Below are 25,712 nucleotides of genomic sequence, written 5' to 3'. Positions count from 1 at the left end.
GCGATGCGTCGAGAGCTTGCACATCTACGTTCGCTGAATGTTAAGCCTATTATTATCCAGAATAAGGTTCAATGTTGTCGAACTGTTTACATCTAGGAAACCACAGCAGAGTATAATAACAAGAGAGAGCAATGCTTTCCTTAACCCATTTTGCGCGGGAACCAGTTTCGGTGTTAGCATCGTGTCGTGCTTTAGCTATTGAAAAACAGCAGATCTACAAGCTCGTAGCGCGCCACCGAGTGGCGCGCTACGAGCTTGTAGGTCTGCTATTTTTGAAAAAAATCCAAGAACGACTGACATTTTTTAAAATCTGATCTCAGGTCAGAATGGGTTATAATCAGACCAGTGTGTGTGTCCGGTGGAAACCTCGTATGAAATCTGATCTCGGGTCAGAATGGCTTAAAGGAACCACTCGTACGACCACATACCATACTATAGCCTCCTGTGATTTCTCACAATCACGTCTAAAAGCTTCTTATCCTCTCGAGAGGCTCCGTTTCAGATCCCTTATACGACACCCGCGAGTGTTTTCTGCATGTTACGTTGACATTTTGTCTCGTCCATAATGAGATGCCATCCATCTCATCGGTATAGTGATAGTCCCACCGCTTTGTACAGTATACGACTACGGTATGTGGTTTTGTAAATACTATGAAAAGATAAATAAAAGAAATGCCCCACTGCAGAAGTTTATGAACTTTACAGTGTAAAGGGGGAAAAAAGAAAATGAAAGAAAACACATCCAATGCAATGTCTCTTTTTTTTTGTTCCTTTATAAAATAAAAAATAAAAAACTGATGGAATATGATATTCAGTGTGTTGTCGTTCATATACTTTTACATTTAGAGAATAATGACTCGGTTTAATTGATTGATTGATTGTTGATTTCTTTTCGTGTCGAGCACACCTTGTGTCCAACCCTCATGGGTTCATAAGACACCATTTCTCATTTGCAATTCCAGCATGTTTTACATTACATAATTTATGCATTTTACAGCATGTTTACATTACATAATTTATGATATTACACCTCAGATGTATACAGGGTACTTCTCTGTCTTCTTTCCCAAGCTTGACAGATAAAATCTGCTACAACGAAAGTCCCTTTTGGCAAAACATATCTCCATGACTCGGTTTAACAGAAATCCGTGTTTTCAATCTTCCGACAATGTGTGCTGTTTAGTCTCGAACACAAATATCCAGGTTTTTATAATTTTTCTCCATGTGATCGTCCGTGGTTATGTTCAGGTTATGACAGTTGTATTAAAGAACCACCATTCATTCTTCTGTGCGTTAGAATCTGATCTCAGGTCAGAATTAGGTTAAGCTGTAAAACACACACACATTTTGGACCAGCAAAATTCACCCTTTGTCAAGTCCCGCCCATGCTCGTTCCCCTCCTTCGCACCCATTGGTTGCCGTCTCGCGGTTAGACAGAAATCCTCTCTCTCTCCATCCACTATACCACCGAGATATAACATGTTTTTCAGTATAGCTTCGTATTGATATTCTGTGCACTCAATTCTTATTTTAAACCATTCTGAACGGGAACCCCTTTTGGTGTTATAGCATCATGTTATGCTTTAGCTATTGAAAAATAGCAGATCTACAAGCTCGTAGCGCGCCACCGAGTGGCGCGCTACGAGCTTGTAGATCTGCTATTTTTGAAAAATCGAAGAGAACGATTGACACAGAAAACATAGCTTTTTCAGAAAACTGTCATTTTCAAACAGACATTTTTAGAATCTGATCTCAGGTCAGAACGGGTTAACCTTGGCGTCAGTAAAAAGGAGCAGCACGGTGACTGCAGGGAATATCATGTTTGAATTTAGTTTTTTTCCAGAAGAGCCTGCTGGTTGGTCAGCCAGGGACCAATCAGAAGGCTGACAAAGGGTGAAGTGTTACGTAACACGCCGTATACGCACATCGCCGCACGCGCCGCTATTTTCTGCCTTGTTTCCTTTAATCTTTTGGATGTCCTGATGGCTGAGGATCAACACGCCGTTCTTGAAGCGTCCCACCTGTCCCGAGGGACCGGAGGTCTTCTTCTTGTCCCTAGAGGAGGAAGAGGAGGAGGAGGAGGGGGGGGGGGGGAGGAAGAGGAGGAAGAGGAGGAGGAGGAAGAGGAGGAGAGGAGGAGGAAGAGGAGGAGAAGGAGGTGGAGGGGGAGGAGAGGGAGGAGGAAGAGGAGGAGGAGGAGGAGGAAGAGGAGGAGGAGAGGGAGGAGGAGGAGAGGGGGGAGGAGGAGGAGGAGGAGGAGAGGGAGGAGGAGGAGAGGGAGGAGGAGGAGGAGGGGGAGGTGGAGAGGGAGGAGGAGGAGGAGGAGGAGGAGGAGGGGGAGGTGGAGAGGGAGGAGGAGGAGGAGGAGGAGGAGGAGGAGAGGGAGGAGGAGGAGAGGGGGGAGGAGGAGGAGAGGGAGGAGGAGGGGGAGGTGGAGGAGAGGGGGGAGGAGGAGGAGGAGGAGGAGGAGGAGGATAGGGAGGAGGAGGAGGAGGAGGAGGAGGAGAGGGAGGAGGAGGAGAGGGAGGAGGAGGAGGAGGGGGAGGTGGAGAGGGAGGAGGAGGAGGAGGAGGAGGAGGAGGGGGAGGTGGAGAGGGAGGAGGAGGAGGAGGAGGAGGAGGAGGAGAGGGAGGAGGAGGAGAGGGGGGAGGAGGAGGAGAGGGAGGAGGAGGGGGAGGTGGAGGAGAGGGGGGAGGAGGAGGAGGAGGAGGAGGAGGAGGATAGGGAGGAGGAGGAGGAGGAGGAGGAGGAGAGGGAGGTGGAGGAGGAGGAGGAGGAGGAGAGGGAGGAGGAGGAGAGGGGGGAGGAGGAGGAGAGGGAGGAGGAGGAGGAGGGGGAGGTGGAGAGGGAGGAGGAGGAGGAGGAGGAGGAGGAGGAGAGGGAGGAGGAGGAGAGGGAGGAGGAGGGGGAGGTGGAGGAGAGGGGGGAGGAGGAGGAGGAGGAGGATAGGGAGGAGGAGGAGGAGGAGGAGGAGGAGAGGGAGGTGGAGGAGGAGGAGGAGGAGGAGGAGAGGGAGGAGGAGGAGAGGGAGGAGGAGGAGGAGGGGGAGGTGGAGAGGGAGGAGGAGGAGGAGGAGGAGGAGGAGGAGAGGAGGAGGAGGAGAGGGAGGAGGAGGGGGGAGGTGGAGGAGAGGGGGGAGGAGGAGGAGGAGGAGGATAGGGAGGAGGAGGAGGAGGAGGAGGAGAGGGTGGTGGAGGTGGAGGAGGAGGAGGAGAGGGAGGAGGAGGAGAGGGGGGAGGAGGAGGAGGAGGAGGAGAGGGAGGAGGAGGAGAGGGAGGAGGAGGAGGGGGAGGTGGAGAGGGAGGAGGAGGAGGAGGAGAGGGGGAGGAGGAGGAGGAGGAGGGGAGGAGGGAGGAGGAGGAGGGAGGAGGAGGAGGGGGAGGTGGAGAGGGGGTGGAGGAGGAGGGGAGGAGGAGGACAGGAGGGAGGAGGAGGAAGAGGAGGAGGAGGAGAGGAGGAAGAGGAGGAGGAGGGGAGGGAGGTGGAGGTGGAGGAGGGGGGGGAGGAGGAGGAGGAGGAGGGAGAGGAGTGGAGGGGAAGGGGAGGAGGGGAGGTGGAGGGGGGGGTGGAGGTGGAGGAGAGGAGGAGGAGGGGGAAGGGGAGGAGGAGGAGGTGGAGGGGGAGGAGGAGGAGAGGAGGAGGTGGTTGAGGAGGTGGTGGATGGGGAGGAGGTGGAGAGGAGTGGTGGTGGGGGGGGGGAGGAGAGGAGGAGAGGAGGTGGAGGGGGGGGGAGGAGTGGAGGAGGTGGAGGGGGAGGAGAGGGAGGAGAGAGGAGGTGGAGGAAGAGGAGGGAGGAGGGATGAGGAGGGGGGGGGAGGAGGGGGGGAGGAGGTAGAGGAGGTGGGGGAGGAGGAGAGGAGGAGGAGGAGGAGGGGGGGGAGGAGGAGGAGGAGGAGAGGAGGTAGGGGTGGTGGAGGAGGAGGAGGGGGAGGGAGGAGGAGGATGAGGTGGTGGAGGGGGTGGAGGAGGGAGGGGGAGGTGGAGGAGGAGGGAGGAGGGGAGGGGAGGTGGATGTGGTGGAGGAGGTGGAGGGAGTGGAGGAGGTGAGGGGAGGTGGTGGAGGTGGGGGAGGGGGTTGGATGAGGGTTGTGGGGTGGTGAGGGGGGGGAGGAGTGGGTGGGGTGGTGGTGGAGGTGGTGTGGGTGGGGAGGAGGGGTGAGGTGGAGAGGGTGGTGGTGGGGGGGAGGTGGTTGAGGAGGAGGTGGAGGTGGAGGTGGAGGGGGGGGGAGGAGGGGAGGAGGAGGAGGAGAGGGGGGGGAGGAGGAGGAGGGGAGGAGGAGGAGGAGGGGGAGGGGAGGAGGAGGTGGGAGGAGGGGGAAGGGGAGGAGGAGGAGGAGGGGGAAGGGGAGGAGGAGGAGGAGGAGGAGGAGGAGGGGGAAGGGGAGGAGGAGGAGGAGGAGGGGGAGGAGGAGGAGGAGGAGGAGAGGGGGGGGGAGGAGGAGAGGGAGGAGGAGGAGGAGGTAGCTGTTCATTCCAAGCTTCAAAACGAAAAAGCTGCTCTGCATAGAGATAACATGGGACCACGAAGCTAAAGCAGAAGCTAGCTTCGTAGGTGTGAACAAGGCATTACCCGTTCAAAACACATCACACTGATGAAGAAGGCCGGATAGCCGAAACGTTTCTTTGTTCCCTGTTCAAAATGAAATAGCTTTTTTGTGTGTGCGACGGTGCGACCCACTACCGTCATTTATTTGAAAAGCAAGGGATGCAACGCGCAGATTAGACAGACCAAGATGAGACAGACCAAGATTAGACAGACCAACGGACCCACGTGTGGGAACAGCGTTCGGACGTGCAGGTCGAACATGGGCTGCTCCCATGCCTTCGGTTAGGGTTTGAGGTATAGGCTGTCGGCACCCTGGCCTGGGCAAGACCTACGCTAGCGTAGAGGCTATCATTTGTTTGGGGCGGAAGTTGCGCGATTTCAGCTGAAGTATCGCCCACGGAAATGACGCTGATGCTTTACGAATCAGTTTACATTCTCCGCCAGTGTTGCGATTGGTTCGGGAAAATATTGTATTCCGGGGGGGAAATACATCTGACGGATGTTTTCCGGGACAATAAGTCCGCCGATAGCTTCTCTGCCTTATATGTTGATGTGACCAGGCTTTACTTTATGCTTCTCTGCCTTACGTTGTGACCAGGCTTTACTTTATGCTTCTCTGCCTTACGTTGTGACCAGGCTTTACTTTATGCTTCTCTGCCTTACGTTGTGACCAGGCTTTACTTTATGCTTCTCTGCCTTACGTTGTGACCAGGCTTTACTTTATGCTTCTCTGCCTTACGTTGTGACCAGGCTTTACTTTATGCTTCTCTGTCTTACGTTGTGACCAGGCTTTACTTTATGCTTCTCTGCCTTACGTTGTGACCAGGCTTTACTTTATGCTTCTCTGTCTTACGTTGTGACCAGGCTTTACTTTATGCTTCTCTGTCTTACGTTGTGACCAGGCTTTACTTTATGCTTCTCTGCTTTACGTTGTGACCAGGCTTTACTTTATGCTTCTCTGCCTTATGTTGTGACCAGGCTTTACTTTATGCTTCTCTGCCTTAGGTTGTGACCAGGCTTTACTTTATGCTTCTCTGTCTTACGTTGTGACCAGGCTTTACTTTATGCTTCTCTGCCTTACGTTGTGACCAGGCTTTACTTTATGCTTCTCTGCCTTACGTTGTGACCAGGCTTTACTTTATGCTTCTCTGTCTTACGTTGTGACCAGGCTTTTCTTTATGCTTCTCTGCCTTACGTTGTGACCAGGCTTTACTTTATGCTTCTCTGCCTTACGTTGTGACCAGGCTTTACTTTATGCTTCTTTGTCTTACGTTGTGACCAGGCTTTACTTTATGCTTCTCTGCCTTACGTTGTGACCAGGCTTTACTTTATGCTTCTCTGCCTTACGTTGTGACCAGGCTTTACTTTATGCTTCTCTGCCTTATGTTGTGACCAGGCTTTACTTTATGCTTCTCTGCCTTATGTTGTGACAAGGCTTTACTTTATGCTTCTCTGTCTTACGTTGTGACCAGGCTTTACTTTATGCTTCTCTGCCTTACGTTGTGACCAGGCTTTACTTTATGCTTCTCTGCCTTACGTTGTGACCAGGCTTTACTTTATGCTTCTCTGCCTTACGTTGTGACCAGGCTTTACTTTATGCTTCTCTGTCTTACGTTGTGACCAGGCTTTTCTTTATGCTTCTCTGCCTTACGTTGTGACCAGGCTTTACTTTATGCTTCTCTGCCTTACGTTGTGACCAGGCTTTACTTTATGCTTCTCTGCCTTACGTTGTGACCAGGCTTTATTTTATGCTTCTCTGCCTTACGTTGTGACCAGGCTTTACTTTATGCTTCTCTGCCTTACGTTGTGACCAGGCTTTACTTTATGCTTCTCTGCCTTACGTTGTGACCAGGCTTTACTTTATGCTTCTCTGCCTTACGTTGTGACCAGGCTTTACTTTATGCTTCTCTGCCTTACATTGTGACCAGGCTTTTCTTTTTTTCGCAGATACGTAAGCCTGGGGCCGAGGCTAGGTTGTCGGTCTAATGACACGTACTCACCTGGGCTTACTCTGCCTTTTCTTGCTCTTCTTCAGGTTCTACAGAACAGGAATGGGTCAGAACAGGAATGGGTCAGACAGAGTTATAGAGTGAATATGGTGTTAATATTATGTTATACTGTTAGCTATTGAAAAATAGCAGATCTAAAAGCTCATAGTGCGGCACCGAGTGCCCGCGCTACGAGCTTGTAGGTCTGCTATTTTTTGAAAAGTCTTGAAAATGTGGTGCAAATCTTTGAATATATACTGTATTCTTTCAGAGCGTTTTTAACTCAACTCTTTGCTTCTGGAGTTTTTTTTTTTTAAATCTATTTTTTTATTTCAATGAATCGATTCATATTATCGGGATTAATATCGATATATATATATCGATATACGATATATCGTTACCAGGGCTGTCAAAAAAAATCGATTCGAGTTAGAATCGCGATTCTAGTGCCGTCCGATTCAGAATCGATTCTCATTTTCCAAAAATCGTTTTTTCTTTTTTTCTTGCACGAATGTACCTGTGCATGCAATGCATTATGGCCTGGGTTTCTGCATAGTGCATTTACTACCAGCTAAGCTAAGCCTGCCAATTGTATTTATTTTACACCTGTTTTAATACTAATGTATTGTTCTGGTATTGAGCGAGAAGAGATTTTGTAACTTTTGTACTGGTTCAAATTTGTGCAAGCTAAATAAATGAGACATGTTCTTACTCTTGGATTTAACCTTTGTGTGTTTAAATCATTCAGTTGATAAAACCTTTACAATTATACAAGCTTTTTACTAAATGTACTCTGTTTTCATGCAAGGAGACTGGAGTAGATCATGCTAAAATTCTATTTAATTGTTTTTAATAAAAATAAAAAACTGCTTTAGAATCGGAAGAAAATCTTTTTTGAATTGAGAATCGCAAAAATCGAAAAGATCGTTTTTGAATCGAATCGTCACCCCAAGAATCGGAATCGAATCGAATCGTGGGACACCTAAAGATTCGCAGCCCTAATGGTTACATGCCTAACTGTCACGCATTGCAACGGGGACAGATTCTCACTGTCTGAGTCTCCCCTTTAGATTTCATTACAACAGAGACAGATTCTCACCAGGCTGAGTCTCCCCTTTAGATCTCATTACAACAGAGACAGATTCTCACCAGGCTGAGTCTCCCCTTTAGATCTCATTACAACAGAGAGACAGATTCTCACCAGGCTGAGTCTCCCCTTTAGATTTAATTACAACAGAGACAGATTCTCACCAGGCTGAGTCTCCCCTTTAGATTTAATTACAACAGAGACAGATTCTCACCAGGCTGAGTCTCCCCTTTAGATTTCATTACAACAGAGAGACAGATTCTCACCAGGCTGAGTCTCCCCTTTAGATCTCATTACAACAGAGACAGATTCTCACCAGGCTGAGTCTCCCCTTTAGATCTCATTACAACAGAGACAGATTCTCACCAGGCTGAGGTGCTATTTACACGAGGATGGTGTTCATAAAAAACGGCAAAATAAAGTACCGTTTAGCGCTGTCATTTAGACGAGAACGGTGTTCTCAGGAGGTGAAAACGCATCGAAGTGAAACCGCCTCCCAGAGTGGAAATCATTCAGAACACCGTTTCCTATGGTCTCCATATAAACAGGCAAAACGGTGAATCCGCAAAACTTATGACATCATGGCTCATGTTGGCTCACAGCGCATATGTTTATTACATTGATGCAGAGCCATATCATTATGATATAATGGAGTTCCTGAACAAGCCTCCCTCCTCGCCTACAAAGTGCTGCTCATCAGCGATGTTGAATGTAAAACCATGATGTAAATAAAAAGCCTTGTGATAGACGGCAGCCGCGGCAGCAGCGTTTATGTAGCCTAATGTATTATAAAATATATACCATCCCGTGGCGCGGCCAGAGCCGTGTTGCGCAGGCTTGCGTGAAGGTTTCTTCTTCTTGTACGTGGGTGACCTGTCTATTTGGCAGCCCGTTATCGCCACCTAGCGACAGTATAGCATAATAGCACATCATATCATAACGTGTGCGTTCTCGTGTAAAGGGTAAGAAAAAATGAGAACGTAACGGGACTTTGACGTGTTATATGGAGATGGTCGCCGTCTAAAAGAGGCCTGAGTCTCCCCTTTAGATTTCATTACAACAGAGACAGATTCTCACCAGGCTGAGTCTCCCCTTTAGATTTCATTACAACAGAGACAGATTCTCACTGTCTGAGTCTCCCCTTTAGATCTCATTACAACAGAGACAGATTCTCACCAGGCTGAGTCTCCCCTTTAGATCTCATTACAACAGAGAGACAGATTCTCACCAGTCTGAGTCTCCCCTTTAGATTTCATTACAACAGAGACAGATTCTCACCAGGCTGAGTCTCCCCTTTAGATCTCATTACAACAGAGAGACAGATTCTCACCAGGCTGAGTCTTCTCTTTAGATTTCATTACAACAGAGAGACAGATTCTCACCAGGCTGAGTCTCCCCTTTAGATCTCATTACAACAGAGAGACAGATTCTCACCAGGCTGAGTCTCCCCTTTAGATTTAATTACAACAGAGAGACAGATTCTCACCAGGCTGAGTCTCCCCTTTAGATCTCATTACAACAGAGACAGATTCTCACCAGGCTGAGTCTCCCCTTTAGATTTCATTACAACAGAGAGACAGATTCTCACCAGGCTGAGTCTCCCCTTTAGATTTCATTACAACAGAGACAGATTCTCACCAGGCTGAGTCTCCCCTTTAGATCTCATTACAACAGAGACAGATTCTCACCAGGCTGAGTCTCCCCTTTAGATTTCATTACAACAGAGACAGATTCTCACCAGGCTGAGTCTCCCCTTTAACCCATTCTGACCTGAGATCAGATTCATACGAGGTTTTCCACGGGACACACACTGGTCTGATGAACCCATTCTGACCTGAGATCAGATTCATACGAGGTTTTCCACGGGACACACACTGGTCTGATTGACCCATTCTGACCTGAGATCAGATTCTAAAAATGTCAGTCGCTCTTCGATTTTTCAAAAATAGCAGACCTACAAGCTCGTATCGCGCCACTCGGTGGCGCGATATGAGCTTGTAGATCTGCTATTTTTAAATAACTAAAGCATAACATGATGCCGACACCAAAATGGGTGCCCGGTCAGAATGGGTTAGATTTCATTACAACAGAGACAGATTCTCACCAGGCTGAGTCTCCCCTTTAGATTTCATTACAACAGAGACAGATTCTCACCAGGCTGAGTCTCCCCTTTAGATCTCATTACAACAGAGACAGATTCTCACCAGGCTGAGTCTCCCCTTTAGATCTCATTACAACAGAGACAGATTCTCACCAGGCTGAGTCTCCCCTTTAGATCTCATTACAACAGGGACAGATTCTCACCAGGCTGAGTCTCCCCTTTAGATCTCATTACAACAGAGAGACAGATTCTCACCAGGCTGAGTCTCCCCTTTAGATCTCATTACAACAGAGACAGATTCTCACCAGGCTGAGTCTCCCCTTTAGATCTCATTACAACAGAGAGACAGATTCTCACCAGGCTGAGTCTCCCCTTTAGATCTCATTACAACAGAGACAGATTCTCACCAGGCTGAGTCTCCCCTTTAGATCTCATTACAACAGAGACAGATTCTCACCAGGCTGAGTCTCCCCTTTAGATCTCATTACAACAGAGACAGATTCTCACCAGGCTGAGTCTCCCCTTTAGATTTCATTACAACAGAGAGACAGATTCTCACCAGGCTGAGTCTCCCCTTTAGATTTCATTACAACAGAGACAGATTCTCACCAGGCTGAGTCTCCCCTTTAGATCTCATTACAACAGAGACAGATTCTCACCAGGCTGAGTCTCCCCTTTAGATCTCATTACAACAGAGACAGATTCTCACCAGGCTGAGTCTCCCCTTTAGATTTCATTACAACAGAGACAGATTCTCACCAGGCTGAGTCTCCCCTTTAGATTTCATTACAACACAGAGACAGATTCTCACCAGGCTGAGTCTCCCCTTTAGATCTCATTACAACAGAGACAGATTCTCACCAGGCTGAGTCTCCCCTTTAGATTTCATTACAACAGAGAGACAGATTCTCACCAGGCTGAGTCTCCCCTTTAGATCTCATTACAACAGAGAGACAGATTCTCACCAGGCTGAGTCTCCCCTTTAGATTTCATTACAACAGAGACAGATTCTCACCAGGCTGAGTCTCCCCTTTAGATCTCATTACAACAGAGACAGATTCTCACCAGGCTGAGTCTCCCCTTTAGATCTCATTACAACAGAGACAGATTCTCACCAGGCTGAGTCTCCCCTTTAGATTTCATTACAACAGAGAGACAGATTCTCACCAGGCTGAGTCTCCCCTTTAGATCTCATTACAACAGAGAGACAGATTCTCACCAGGCTGAGTCTCCCCTTTAGATCTCATTACAACAGAGACAGATTCTCATCAGGCTGAGTCTCCCCTTTAGATCTCATTACAACAGAGACAGATTCTCACCAGGCTGAGTCTCCCCTTTAGATCTCATTACAACAGAGACAGATTCTCATCAGGCTGAGTCTCCCCTTTAGATCTCATTACAACAGAGACAGATTCTCACCAGGCTGAGTCTCCCCTTTAGATCTCATTACAACAGAGACAGATTCTCACCAGGCTGAGTCTCCCCTTTAGATCTCATTACAACAGAGAGACAGATTCTCATCAGGCTGAGTCTCCCCTTTAGATCTCATTACAACAGAGAGACAGATTCTCACCAGGCTGAGTCTCCCCTTTAGATCTCATTACAACAGAGACAGATTCTCACCAGGCTGAGTCTCCCCTTTAGATCTCATTACAACAGAGACAGATTCTCACCAGGCTGAGTCTCCCCTTTAGATCTCATTACAACAGAGAGACAGATTCTCACCAGGCTGAGTCTCCCCTTTAGATCTCATTACAACAGAGACAGATTCTCACCAGGCTGAGTCTCCCCTTTAGATTTCATTACAACAGAGACAGATTCTCACCAGGCTGAGTCTCCCCTTTAGATCTCATTACAACAGAGACAGATTCTCACCAGGCTGAGTCTCCCCTTTAGATCTCATTACAACAGAGACAGATTCTCATCAGGCTGAGTCTCCCCTTTAGATCTCATTACAACAGAGACAGATTCTCACCAGGCTGAGTCTCCCCTTTAGATCTCATTACAACAGAGACAGATTCTCACCAGGCTGAGTCTCCCCTTTAGATTTCATTACAACAGAGAGACAGATTCTCATCAGGCTGAGTCTCCCCTTTAGATCTCATTACAACAGAGAGACAGATTCTCATCAGGCTGAGTCTCCCCTTTAGATCTCATTACAACAGAGAGACAGATTCTCACCAGGCTGAGTCTCCCCTTTAGATCTCATTACAACAGAGACAGATTCTCACCAGGCTGAGTCTCCTCTTTAGATTTCATTACAACAGAGAGAAAACCGCTCTCAAAGGGCACCTACGGACGGCTGCAATTCGAAACTGAGCCCCGTAAAATCTGAATCCCCCCCACCGCCCCCCCCCCCCCCCCTTTTCCCCTCACTGTATAATGTATCTTTTCCCTTTTTGCTTCCTATATGATGAATTCCTGTTCTGTTCTGTAAGCTGTAACTATATAGAAGTGTCTATTTGTATGTCTCTAAATGTTTTGATGAATTGAGCAATGTGGACCCTGTTGTAAACAAGTGTAATGCTTAATTGGGTCGTCCACTCACAGCCCGACACACAAGATTCCATAGGATTTGCACGCAAAGAAGTGATTTCAAAATAGCTTGTAAAACACTATTTAAGGCCCTCAGACTAAGAGGATACACTAGGACATTCCTCCGGAAAACTCAAAGTACCTTCTTAGAAATAAGAGTGCGAGATCCAGGTCCTAAATTGGCCCTGATAACCAGTTATTCAACACAGAGCACACTAGCCAACAACAGAATAAAAAGGAATTTTGAGAACCGAACGGATGATCTTCTAAAAGATTATAAAATTATATCAGCCTACAGAAAAAACAAAAACCTTAAAGATTATCTAGTACACAGCAAGCTAAAAGAAATCAACACACCAGCACGCCAGGGACCAGAATACTTCAAACCCAAACAATTAGTCAAAAATAGAACTACAAAACGCGTGTTAGAGATTAAACAACAAATAACAACCAGAACCAGCAACTGCATTTACTTAATCACATGTGAAAAATGTGGTTTACAATATGTCGGAGAAACGGGTAAAACAATAGGTACAACACAGATACAATATTAACAATGGAAAAAAGACAACCACAAGGTTTGTGCAACATTTCATGGCTCACGGCATTGAAGCCCTAAAATGCGCTGGACTTCAACACAATCCCAACTGGACAGTTTTAGGACAAAGACGTTTTAATGAAAAACAGTGGATTAAGAACCTCAACACGGATTTTCCTGGAGGCTTAAACATGGCCTAAAATCAGATCTTGAACACAACAAAACTTAAACTCAGGATTAAACTGGAGAAATCTAAAAATGATTGGATCAGACTTCCTTCGGATACATGGCGAATGCATTCATTCCTTGCACTGTGCCTACACATTTTGCGACCTGTGGTCGCAACATGTGTAGGCACAGTGCACTGACGTTTTTTAATCCCCCCCCCCCTTTTCCCCTCACTGTATATGTATCTTTTCCCTTTTTGCTTCCTATATGATGAATTCCTGTTCTGTTCTGTAACTATATAGAAGTGTCTATTTGTACGTCTCTAAATGTTTTGATGAATTGAACAAGTGTAATGCTTAATTGGGTCGTCCACTCACAGTTAACAGTCTTTGTATTGAGTTTGTGCTTGAAATGTACTGTAATTCTGCAAACTGTTAATACATATTTCAATCAATCAATCAATAAATCAAAAACAGATTCTCACCGGCTGAGCCTCGTCTTTAGATTTCTGCTTCCTGTCTTTGACTTGCTGCTGAAGCACCCTGTAGTTGACGTACTGCTTCTTCGGAGGCTTTGTTCCAGAAAAGACAACATTAACAACATCATTATATAGAAAAGACAAGACAACATTAACCCATTCTGACCTGAGATCAGATTCTTACGAGGTTTCCACTGGACACACACACACACACACACACACACACTGGTCTGATTATAACCCATTCTGACCTGAGATCAGATTAAAAAATGTCAGTCGCTCTTCGATTTTTCAAAAATAGCAGACCTTTCCTGTCTTTGACTTGCTGCTGAAGCACCCTGTAGTTGACGTACTGCTTCTTCGGAGGCTTTGTTCCAGAAAAGACAACATTAACAACATCATTATATAGAAAAGACAAGACAACATTAACAACATTATTAACCCATTTTGGGCAGGAACCCCTTTTTGGTGTTAGCTTATGTTATGTTATGCTTTAGCTATTGAAAATAGCAGATCTACAAGCTCATGAAAAAAAAGAATAGTGAAAATGTGAATCTTTGAAAGTATATATTCTGTCAGAGCGAACGTTTTTAACTCAAATCTTTGCTTCTGGGAGGTGGTCCTTGAAACAACACATTTTCAGATGGGGGGGGTCAGCGGCCAATTTCATATATTTTTGGGGGTCCTTGACCTGAAATATTGAGAACCACTGATACAGAAAAACATGAGGTTTTTCAGAAAGAAATACATTTAAAAAAAGACATTTTTTTATTTCAACGTCAGGTCTAAATGGGTTAAAGGGACACTTCACCCTTTTTGCAAAAAAATATATGTTAATGACGTTTAGAAGCTTTAGAACACTTTCCCCGGGGGGTCTTTATGTGTGTAATATGTGGTTTTAGATATTTTAGATTGTAGCAGTGAGCCTGTTGTCTCTGATGTCATGGACACTGGTCTCACTACCTTCCTGGACTACAATTCCCATAATTCTTTGGTGCACTGCTCCTCCTTGCGGATAGGGGGGAGAGCTGTCTTACTGAGACAACATGTAGTCCAGGATTAAGGAAGTGATCCCAGTGTCCATGACATCAGAGACACTGGGCTCACTGCTACAATCTAAAATATCTAAAACCACATATTACACACATAAAGACCCCCAGGAAAGTGTTCTAAAGCTTCTAAACGTCATTAACATATATTTTTTTGCAAAAAGAGTGAAGTGTCCCTTTAACCCTGGCACGCCAACGCTGGGCACACGTCACTTCAGGCGGAGATGTTCAAAGGTATTCAAGAACCCCCTCCGACCCCCCCCCCCCCCCCCCCCTCTAACCCCCTCCGAGAATATTAAGACGTTCAAAAAGAGTGAAAATATCAGATCTAGAAGGGGCTGAATGAGGTGCATAAGGCCATTATGCAAGGGATACATGAAGGACCCCTGGAACAACATATTTTCAGATGGGGGGGTCCCTGGAACAACATATTTTCAGATGGGGGGGTCCCTGGAACAACATATTTTCAGATGGGGGGGTCCCTGGAACAACATATTTTCAGATGGGGGGGTCCCTGGAACAACATCTTTTCAGATGGGGGGGTCCCTGGAACAACATATTTTCAGATGGGGGGGGTCCCTGGAACAACATATTTTCAGATGGGGGCGTCCCTGGAACAACATATTTTCAGATGGGGGGGTCCCTGGAACAACATATTTTCAGATGGGGGGTCCCTGGAACAACATATTTTCAGATGGGGGGGTCCCTGGAACAACATATTTTCAGATGGGGGGGTCCCTGGAACAACATATTTTCAGATGGGGGGGTCCCTGGAACAACATATTTTCAGATGGGGGGGGTCCCTGGAACAACATATTTTCAGATGGGGGGGTCCCTGGAACAACATCTTTTCAGATGGGGGGGTCCCTGGAACAACATATTTTCAGATGGGGGGGGTCCCTGGAACAACATATTTTCAGATGGGGGCGTCCCTGGAACAACATATTTTCAGATGGGGGGGGTCCCTGGAACAACATATTTTCAGATGGGGGGTCCCTGGAACAACATATTTTCAGATGGGGGGGTCTCTGGAACAACATATTTTCAGATGGGGGGGTCCCTGGAACAACATATTTTCAGATGGGGGGGGTCCCTGGAACAACATATTTTCAGATGGGGGGGTCCCTGGAACAACATATTTTCAGATGGGGGGTCCCTGGAACAACATATTTTCAGATGGGGGGGTCCCTGGAACAACATATTTTCAGATGGGGGGGGTCCCTGGAACAACATATTTTCAGATGGGGGGGTCCCTGGAACAACATATTTTCAGATGGGGGGTCCCTGGAACAACATATTTTCAGATGGGGGGGTCCCTGGAACAACATATTTTCAGATGGGGGGGTCCCTGGAACAACATATTTTCAGATGGGGGGGTCTCTGGAACAACATATTTTCAGATGGGGGGGTCCCTGGAACAACATATTTTCAGATGGGGGGGTCCCTGGAACAACATATTTTCAGATGGGGGGTCCCTGGAACAACATATTTTCAGATGGGGGGTCCCTGGAACAACATATTTTCAGATGGGGGGTCCCTGGAACAACATATTTTCAGATGGGGGGTCCCTGGAACAACATATTTTCAGATGGGGGGGTCCCTGGAACAACATATTTTCAGATGGGGGGTCCCTGGAACAACATATTTTCAGATGGGGGGGTCCCTGGAACAACATATTTTCAGATGGGGGGGTCCCTGGAACAACATATTTTCAGATGGGGGGGTCCCTGGAACAACATATTTTCAGATGGGGGGTCCCTGGAACAACATATTTTCAGATGGGGGGGGGTCCCTGGAACAACATATTTTCAGATGGGGGTCCCTGGAACAACATATTTTCAGATGGGGGGGTCCCTGGAACAACATATTTTCAGATGGGGGGGTCCCTGGAACAACATATTTTCAGATGGGGGGGTCCCTGGAACAACATATTTTCAGATGGGGGTCGACGGCCAATTACATAATATTTTTGGGGGTCCTTGACATGAAAATGTTTGAGAACCACTGACATTAGAAACATGGGGTTTTTCAGAAAACTGTCAGGATTTTATTTTTTTATAATCGGCCTCAGGTGAAGCTTAACCCATTCTGAACGGGAACCCATTTTGGTGTTAGCATTATGTTATGCTTTAGCTATAGAAAAATAGCAGATCTACAAGCATACGAGCTTGTAGGTCTGCTATTTTTGAAGAATCGAAGAACGACTGACATAGAAACATAGCTTTTTTCAGAAAACTGTCAGGATTTAGAAGACATTTTTATAATCTGATCTCAGGTCAAAAGGGCTTAAAAGTTCTCACCCTGGGGTGTGTGTCAACTCACCCTGGCCCCCACCCTACTCACCCTGGCCCCCACCCTACTCACCCTGGCCCCCACCCTGCTCACCCTGGCTCCCACCCTACTCACCCTGGCTCCCACCCTGCTCACCCTGGCCCCCACCCTGCTCACCCTGGCCCCCACCCTACTCACCCTGGGGTGTGTGTCAACTCACCCTGGCCCCCACCCTGCTCACCCTGGGGTGTGTGTCAACTCACCCTGGCCCCCACCCTGCTCACCCTGGGGTGTGTGTCAACTCACCCTGGCCCCCACCCTACTCACCCTGGGGTGTGTGTCAACTCACCCTGGCCCCCACCCTGCTCACCCTGGGGTGTGTGTCAACTCACCCTGGCCCCCACCCTGCTCACCCTGGGGTGTGTGTCAACTCACCCTGGCCCCCACCCTGCTCACCCTGGGGTGTGTGTCAACTCACCCTGGCTCCCACCCTGGCCCCCACCCTGCTCACCCTGGGGTGTGTGTCAACTCACCCTGGCCCCCACCCTGCTCACCCTGGGGTGTGTGTCAACTCACCCTGGCCCCCACCCTGCTCACCCTGGGGTGTGTGTCAACTCACCCTGGCCCCCACCCTGCTCACCCTGGGGTGTGTGTCAACTCACCCTGGCTCCCACCCTGGCCCCCACCCTGCTCACCCTGGGGTGTGTGTCAACTCACCCTGGCTCCCAGCATGATGGCCCTGTCCTGCTCAAACACACGCTGCTGCTCCTTCCTGTAGCCCGTGATACCAAACCGATGCACCTCCAGACGAGCCTAACACACACACACACACACACACACACACACACACACACACACACACACACACACACACACACACGCGCACACGCACACGCACACACACACACACATCAAAATCACCATTATCTTATCATGCACAGATTGCACACAGACATCAAAATCACCATTATCTTATCATGCACAGATTGCACACAGACATCACAATCACCATTACCTTATCATGCACAGATTGCACACAGACATCACAATCACCATTACCTTATCATGCACAGATTGCACACAGACATCACAATCACCATTACCTTATCATGCACAGATTGCACACAGACATCACAATCACCATTACCTTATCACGCACAGATTGCACACAGACATCACAATCACCATTACCTTATCATGCACAGATTGCACACAGACATCACAATCACCATTACCTTATCATGCACAGATTGCACACAGACATCACAATCACCATTACCTTATCACGCACAGATTGCACACAGACATTAAAATCACCATTACCTTATCATGCACAGATTGCACACAGACATCACAATCACCATTATCTTATCATGCACAGATTGCACACAGACATCACAATCACCATTACCTTATCATGCACAGATTGCACACAGACATCACAATCACCATTACCTTATCATGCACAGATTGCACACAGACATCACAATCACCATTATCTTATCATGCACAGATTGCACACAGACATCACAATCACCATTACCTTATCATGCACAGATTGCACACAGACATCACAATCACCATTACCTTATCATGCACAGATTGCACACAGACATCAAAATCACCATTATCTTATCACGCACAGATTGCACACAGACATCACAATCACCATTATCACGCACAAGTACACATTCGATTTTCAGTTTTTTCTTTACCTTTTCTAAAGACAATTGTTCCGTCTTGTCACTCTTCTGGACTGTCTTCTGAGGCACCTTCATAGGAGGGGAAAAAAAGAACAATAGTGAAGAAACAAGACAGAGATGTTTTTCCTTTTATTGAGCCACTCCAAGGAACAGCAATGTCCGTGTTCACCTATGTATGTGTCAGGAGGAGAGGAGAGGAGAGGAGAGGAGGGGGGAGGAGAGGAGAGGGGAGGAGAGGAGAGGAGAGGGGAGGAGAGGAGGGGGGAGGAGAGGAGAGGAGAGGAGAGGAGAGGAGAGGAGGGGGGAGGAGGGGGGAGAGAGGGGAGTTGCACCACTCAGTGAACCCGCGTCATCATGTCATGCTTTAGCTATTGAAAAATTGCAGATCTACAAGCTCATAGCTTGTATATGAGCTTGTAGGTCTGCTATTTTTGAAAAATCGAAGAACCACTGACATAGAAACATAGCTTTTTCTTAGAAAACTGTCAGGATGTAGAAGAATTTTTTTTTAATCTGATCTCAGGTCAGAATGGGTTAAAGTGTTGCACCTTTGTCGCCAACGGACAATACAACGAGGTACTATCCAAAAATGAGGAAAAAGAGAGAAATCCAGCATGAATTGATATTAACCCATTCTGACCGGGCACCCATTTTGGTGTCAGCATCATGTTATGCTTTAGCTATTGAAAAATAGCAGATCTACAAGCTCATATCGCGCCACAGAGTGGCGCGATACGAGCTTGTAGGTCTGCTATTTTTTGAAAAATCGAAGAACGACTGACATTTTTAGAATCTGATCTCAGGTCAGAATGGGTTCATCAGACCAGTGTGTGTCCGGCGGAAACCTCATATGAATCTGATCTCAGGTCAGAATGGGTTAGAAATGAGAGGGAATAGTGGTGGGGAAAGTGCCTTACGGTGCTGATGATGTCCGGAGGAGCCGGTGTGTGTTTGGTCTTGGTCGGATCCCGGAACGTTCCCGGTGTGTGTTTGGTGGTCTTGGCTCTCTTGGTGGGATCCCGGAACGTTACCACCTCCACCTGCGCTGTCTGCGGGACGGGCCGTGCTGATCGGAGCGCTGTCTGCGGGACGGGCCGTGCTGATCGGAGCGCTGTCTGCGGGACGGGCCGTGCTGATCGGAGCGCTGTCTGCGGGACGGGCCGTGCTGATCGGAGCGCTGTCTGCGGGACGGGCCGTGCTGATCGGAGCAAAAACAAAACCCAGGAATGTATTTGCTGGGCCGTAGCTGCACCATTTGGTTGCCCTACTCCAGGGTTGTTTTCGTCGACTGAAACTAGGACGAAAAATGTCCGTCGACTACCTTTTTCCACTGACGAAAACTAAATGGAAACTAAATGAAAACTAAGCCATGATGACTAAGACTAAATATACTGACAATTTCGTCAACAAATAAAACCTAGACTAAAATGTTAGGAAGGGACTAGTGGACAAGAGATCCAGTATAAGTCATTTTACACTTGTACAAGCTCACAATGCGTCGCGCTGCGACGCGTTGTGAGCTTGTAGATCTGCTATTTTCAGCAAGTGTAAAAAAAAAACAGTCATTACGACGGCGTCGTCAAGGCCTGCAAAAACACATTTTAGTCGACTAAATCAACTGTACATTCAGTCGACTAAAATCTCATGATATTTAGTCGACTAAAACACTAAACACACTAAAATTCCAGACTAAAATGTGACTAAAACAAAATGAAAACTACTCCAGAGACTATGACTAAAACTAAAATCAAAATTTGCTGCCAAAAACAACACTGCCCTATACTCCTGGGCTCTACACACCCTCCACCAACCTAGTCCCCATATATGGGGGACAAGTGGAGACCAGCCTAGTCCCCATATATGGGGGACAAGGGGAGACCAACCTAGTCCCCATATATGGGGGACAAGGGGAGACCAACCTAGTCCCCATATACGGGGGACAAGGGGAGACCAGCCTAGTCCCCATATATGGGGGACAAGGGGAGACCAACCTAGTCCCCATATATGGGGGACAAGGGGAGACCAACCTAGTCCCCATATATGGGGACAAGGGGAGACCAACCTAGTCCCCATATATGGGGGACAAGGGGAGACCAACCTAGTCCCCATATATGGGGGACAAGGGGAGAGCAACCTAGTCCCCATATATGGGGGACAAGGGGAGACCAACCTAGTCCCCATATATGGGGGACAAGGGGAGACCAACCTAGTCCCCATATATGGGGGACAAGGGGAGACCAACCTAGTCCCCATATATGGGGGACAAGGGGAGACCAACCTAGTCCCCATATATGGGGGACAAGGGGGGACCAACCTAGTCCCCATATATGGGGGACAAGGGGAGAGCAACCTAGTCCCCATATATGGGGGACAAGGGGAGAGCAACCTAGTCCCCATATATGGGGGACAAGGGGAGAGCAACCTAGTCCCCATATATGGGGGACAAGGGGAGAGCAACCTAGTCCCCATATATGGGGGACAAGGGGAGACCAACCTAGTCCCCATATATGGGGGACAAGGGGAGAGCAATCTAGTCCCCATATATGGGGGACAAGGGGAGACCAACCTAGTCCCCATATATGGAATGCACTTCCCATCACAGTCAGAACTGCAGCCTCACTCCCAATCTAAACTATGGAATGCACTTCCCATCACAGTCAGAACTGTAGCCTCACTCCCAATCTAAACTATGGAATGCACTTCCCATCACAGTCAGAACTGCAGCCTCACTCCCAATCTAAACTATGGAATGCACTTCCCATCACAGTCAGAACTGCAGCCTCACTCCCAATCTAAACTATGGAATGCACTTCCCATCACAGTCAGAACCGCAGCCTCACTCCCAATCTAAACTATGGAATGCACTTCCCATCACAGTCAGAACTGTAGCCTCACTCCCAATCTAAACTATGGAATGCACTTCCCATCACAGTCAGAACTGCAGCCTCACTCCCAATCTAAACTATGGAATGCACTTCCCATCACAGTCAGAACTGCAGACTCACTCCCCAATCTAAACTATGGAATGCACTTCCCATCACAGTCAGAACTGCAGCCTCACTCCCAATCTAAACTATGGAATGCACTTCCCATCACAGTCAGAACTGCAGCCTCACTCCCAATCTAAACTATGGAATGCACTTCCCATCACAGTCAGAACCGCAGCCTCACTCCCAATCTAAACTATGGAATGCACTTCCCATCACAGTCAGAACTGCAGTCTCACTCCCAACCTTCCACCGTAGTCTGAAATCCCACCTCTTCAGACTCCACCATGGCCCGTAGCACTTGCCCTAGCCTAGCCCCTTAGATAGCACTTTATGTAGACTTAAGATAGTATTTTAGACAGACTTATAGCTTGTTACGTAGACAGCACTAGAATTGCATTTTATGTATAGTCATAGCACTTTATAGTACACATGCAAATTGCCTTCCCTAGCTAACCCTTTTCACTGTCTTTTAATGTTCTTTAGCTTTTAGTGTTATTCTTTCTTTTTTTCTATTAAAGTTGTTTTTAATTTGTTGTTACCTCTTTAAAGCCCCCCCATGTAAAGCGTCTTTGGGTACTCAGAAAAGCGCTATATAAGTTTGAGATATTATTATTATTATTAATATAGCATAGTATGTATAGTTGACATAGATACTCCACTGTTACGTTCTTAGTTTATACATGATTCATGATAACTACTTTTTATATATGTGATGTATGACATGCTTTTGTTTTTGCTTAACCCATTCTGACCGGGCACCCATTTTGGTGTCGGCATCATGTTATGCTTTAGCTATTTAAAAATAGCAGATCTACAAGCTCATATCGCGCCACCGAGTGGCGCGATACGAGCTTGTAGGTCTGCTATTTTTTTGAAAAATCGAAGAACGACTGACATTTTTAGAATCTGATCTCAGGTCAGAATGGGTTAATCAGACCCAGTGTGTGTGTCCAGTGGAAAACTCGTATGAATCTGATCTCAGGTCAGAATGGGTTAATGTAAGTCGCTCTGGATCACACAATCCACACAATAACATTATCAATACAAACGCATATTTAATTATTTACCCGTTTGCTCAACGACATCAGCGCCGCTGCCTTTCCCAGTGTTTTCCCGTCCGCGTCCCGAATGGAGATCCTCTCCTCCGCTGTCTTTGGCGTCCCCGTTCACATCTATCACGGCCTCCTCCTCCTCCTCCTGCTCCTCACGCTCTTCTAATTCACAGCTTTTACGCTTTTTCTTCATCTGGGATTTGAGGTTCTTCTTTGAAGCAGCGTCACCTGTAACGACACAAACAAACAAACAAGACAATAATCAGATATCTTTTTTATCCCACGATTTTGTAACCCATTTAATTCACCCCTGTGTCAATCATCTAATGTGATCCTGAGCTCTACACACCCTCCGCCATCCTAGTCACCATACATGGGGGACAAGGGGAGACCAACCTAGTCCCAATATATGGGGGACAAGGGGAGACCAACCTAGTCCCCATATATGGGGGACATGGGGAGACCAACCTAGTCCCCATATATGGGGGACAAGGGGAGACCAACCTAGTCCCCAGATAGGGGGGACATGGGGAGACCAACCTAGTCCCCATATATGGGGGACAAGGGGAGACCAACCTAGTCCCCATATATGGGGGACATGGGGAGACCAACCTAGTCCCCATATATGGGGGACAAGGGGAGACCAACCTAGTCCCCATATATGGGGGACAAGGGGAGAGCAACGGACTTGAACTCATGCTTCCTTCATGCCTGAGTGTCCAAGTTGCTCCTTTACACCTGACAGGGGGGAGTTTCCCTGGTTGGACGTATAGCGCGTGGAAGGAACACGTTATTCCAACCAGTTCCTTTCCCCTCCATCAGAATGGTAGTCTTGGTAAAGCTATATGCAGGGTGTCTGTCTGGGTTGTAAAGACACCTTGGTTCGTATGTGTTGACATGATCTTGGATCTTGTGTCTTCAGTGTGGTGTCTTGTCCTATGCGCTGTATCCTGAATCCTGTGTCTTGCTTGAGTGCTGTAGACTCTGAGGATTTGGGGTGGTTGTTGGAGATACCTATTACCTATTACCTATTACCTATGCGTGCGTTGCTTATTGGTATCTGAGGTTTAGAGGCTGGGATCTGCCTTTTTATGATGCGTAGAAGTCTAGTGCCAAGATGACATCACCACTGTGTATACCCATCTTTGGGGTTTCTACATTAATCTGATGTCAGCGCTGGATATCAACGTTATCCCCATATATGGAGCTCTAAGTAAAAGCCTTCGCAACAGGCCTGTGTGTGTGTGTGTGTGTGTGTGTGTTAGGCTGTGCAACAGTGACACTTGGTGGTGAACACTGAACAAACACTATAACGCTATTTTCGTGCTCGGACAGACCCAGCCAGGGACAGACCCAGCCACCCAGCCAGGGACAGACCCAGCCAGGGACAGACCCAGCCAGGGACAGACCCAGCCACCCAGCCAGGGACAGACCCAGCCAGGGACAGACCCAGCCAGGGACAGACCCAGCCACCCAGCCAGGGACAGACCCAGCCAGGGACAGACCCAGCCAGGGACAGACCCAGCCAGGGACAGACCCAGCCACCCAGCCAGGGACAGACCCAGCCAGGGACAGACCCAGCCAGGGACAGACCCAGCCAGGGACAGACCCAGCCACCCAGCCAGGGACAGACCCAGGGACACACATAGCTGTCTTTAGGAGTAAAAAAGGTTGTTTTATAAAAAAGACCATGTATTATGGCCTAATACAACGACAATGAATTGCCTAATAATTAATTTTAAAACGCTAAATGGGGGTTGTGACAAGCCATGGGGAAGATATATAGTAACCAATGCTAGGATAAGTCAGGTCATATACAATATACAGGTCATATATAAGTCATATACAGTATATTACTGTACATTTAAATGTGTGCATGTGTCTCTTGTAAAGTATGTATAGTGAAAAGCTTACTTTTCTGTCATTTGACACAAACAAAATCGAAATAAAGTATGTAGGCCTACAATTGAACAAATAGTACAACATTGAATGTGTACCAGATGATCCATCCATTCACAGGTACACTCACACATGATTGATTGATTGATTGATTGAAATATTTATTAACAGTTTGTAGAATTGACAGTACATTTTAAGCACAAACTCAATACAAAGACTGTTAACTGTGAGTGGACGACCCAATTAAGCATTACACTTGTTTACAACAGGGTCCACATTGTTCAATTCATCAAAAATGCAGACTAACACACATCATTCACCTACAGCAATTTAAAGCTAACTACTAGCATTTAGCATCATGGGGGAAAACTAACTTACCGAAATCATAAAGTCTGTCCAGAACTTGATCGAGAGACAGCTGGTCTTCTGGGCCGGCGGTACTCATGTCGTGGACTGACTGACTGTCTGTACTGTCTGTCCCAATAACAACCGACCATATAGAATAGAAACAACCTTTATCTCATCTATATATATAGCAGCAGAATGTCAACAAAACCTGTGTGAGGATTGCACGTGTGTGCGTGTGTGCGTGTGTGTGTGTGGTACGAGGGTTGAACTGGCACGTCACGGACACCATACAGTGTTGCCAGATCGTGTGAGAGAAATAAGCAAACCCAAGCCCAAAAGAGAAGCCTGACCTGACTGATCATTCTAGGGCCATTTGAAAATAGCAGATCTACAAACACAAAATGTGTTTGAGTATTGAGTTGTGCTTGAAATGTACTGTAATTCTACTGTAACTGTTAAACCCACTCTGAACGGGAACCCATTTTGGTGTTATAGCATCATGTTATGCTTTAGCTATTGAAAAATAGCAGATCTACAAGATCATAGCGCGCCACCGAGTGGCGCGCTACGAGCTTGTAGGTCTGCTATTTTTGAAAAATCGAAGAACGACTGACATTTTTTAGAATCTGATCTCAGGTCAGAATGGGTTAATCAGAACCAGTGTGTGTCCAGTGGAAACCTCGTATGAATCTGATCTCAGGTCAGAATGGGTTAATTAATAGTACAATCAATCAATCAATCAATACATCAATCAAGCAATCAATCAATAGAAAATAAAACAATATTTACAAGCTACATTAAGAAGGAAAAACAAGCCCAAAGTCGCTCATAATAATAAGCGGACATGGCAACACAGCCAGCATATCTTGACCAACGCGGAAGTGTTGCAGCAGGGCGTTGACGTCACCGCCCATGTGAACTGAGATTTTAATGTTTTAATAAAAGACATCATATCTCCT

At 47.1% G+C, this 25,712-nt stretch overlaps 1 protein-coding gene across 3 annotated transcripts; it reads right to left on the bottom strand.

Moving 5' to 3' along the window:
* Nucleotides 1-1,771: 1,771 nt before the first annotated feature.
* fsaf1 (40S small subunit processome assembly factor 1) lies at nucleotides 1,772-24,972 on the bottom strand. Of its 3 annotated transcripts, none has more exons than XM_083791033.1 (8): nucleotides 24,784-24,972; nucleotides 22,522-22,734; nucleotides 19,382-19,662; nucleotides 18,477-18,533; nucleotides 17,479-17,574; nucleotides 13,448-13,534; nucleotides 6,547-6,584; nucleotides 1,772-2,055 (listed from the first exon to the last, which is right to left on the bottom strand). In XM_083791033.1, exons 1-8 carry the CDS (start codon nucleotides 24,848-24,850, stop codon nucleotides 1,902-1,904), a joined length of 993 nt encoding a protein of 330 aa, XP_083647159.1. In that variant the 5' UTR covers nucleotides 24,851-24,972; the 3' UTR covers nucleotides 1,772-1,901. The 3 variants fall into 3 exon arrangements, with proteins under 3 accessions (XP_083647159.1, XP_083647160.1, XP_083647161.1); XM_083791034.1 differs by having other exon boundaries at nucleotides 19,382-19,596; XM_083791035.1 differs by having other exon boundaries at nucleotides 19,382-19,530.
* Between the last annotated feature and the right edge of the window lie 740 nt (nucleotides 24,973-25,712).

The sequence above is a fragment of the Protomyctophum parallelum genome (genome assembly GCF_964188405.1).
Source record: "Protomyctophum parallelum genome assembly, chromosome: 19".
NCBI lineage: Eukaryota > Metazoa > Chordata > Actinopteri > Myctophiformes > Myctophidae > Protomyctophum > Protomyctophum parallelum.
The sequence above is the reverse complement of the archived record's forward strand: the minus strand, read 5'-3'. Positions and strand labels throughout refer to the sequence as shown.

What these genes read in the sequence shown, in the direction of transcription:
- fsaf1 (XM_083791033.1), bottom strand. Translation starts at nt 24,850, where the DNA reads ATGAGTACCGCCGGCCCAGAAGACCAGCTGTCTCTCGATCAAGTTCTG. An exon ending in TGATGTCGTTGAGCAAACGG is followed by an intron (nt 19,663 to 22,521) that starts GTAAATAATTAA and finishes TGCTCCGATCAG; the next exon opens with CACGGCCCGTCCCGCAGACA. An exon ending in AAAAGGCAGAGTAAGCCCAG is followed by an intron (nt 2,056 to 6,546) that starts GTGAGTACGTGT and finishes TTCCTCCTCTAG; the next exon opens with GGACAAGAAGAAGACCTCCG.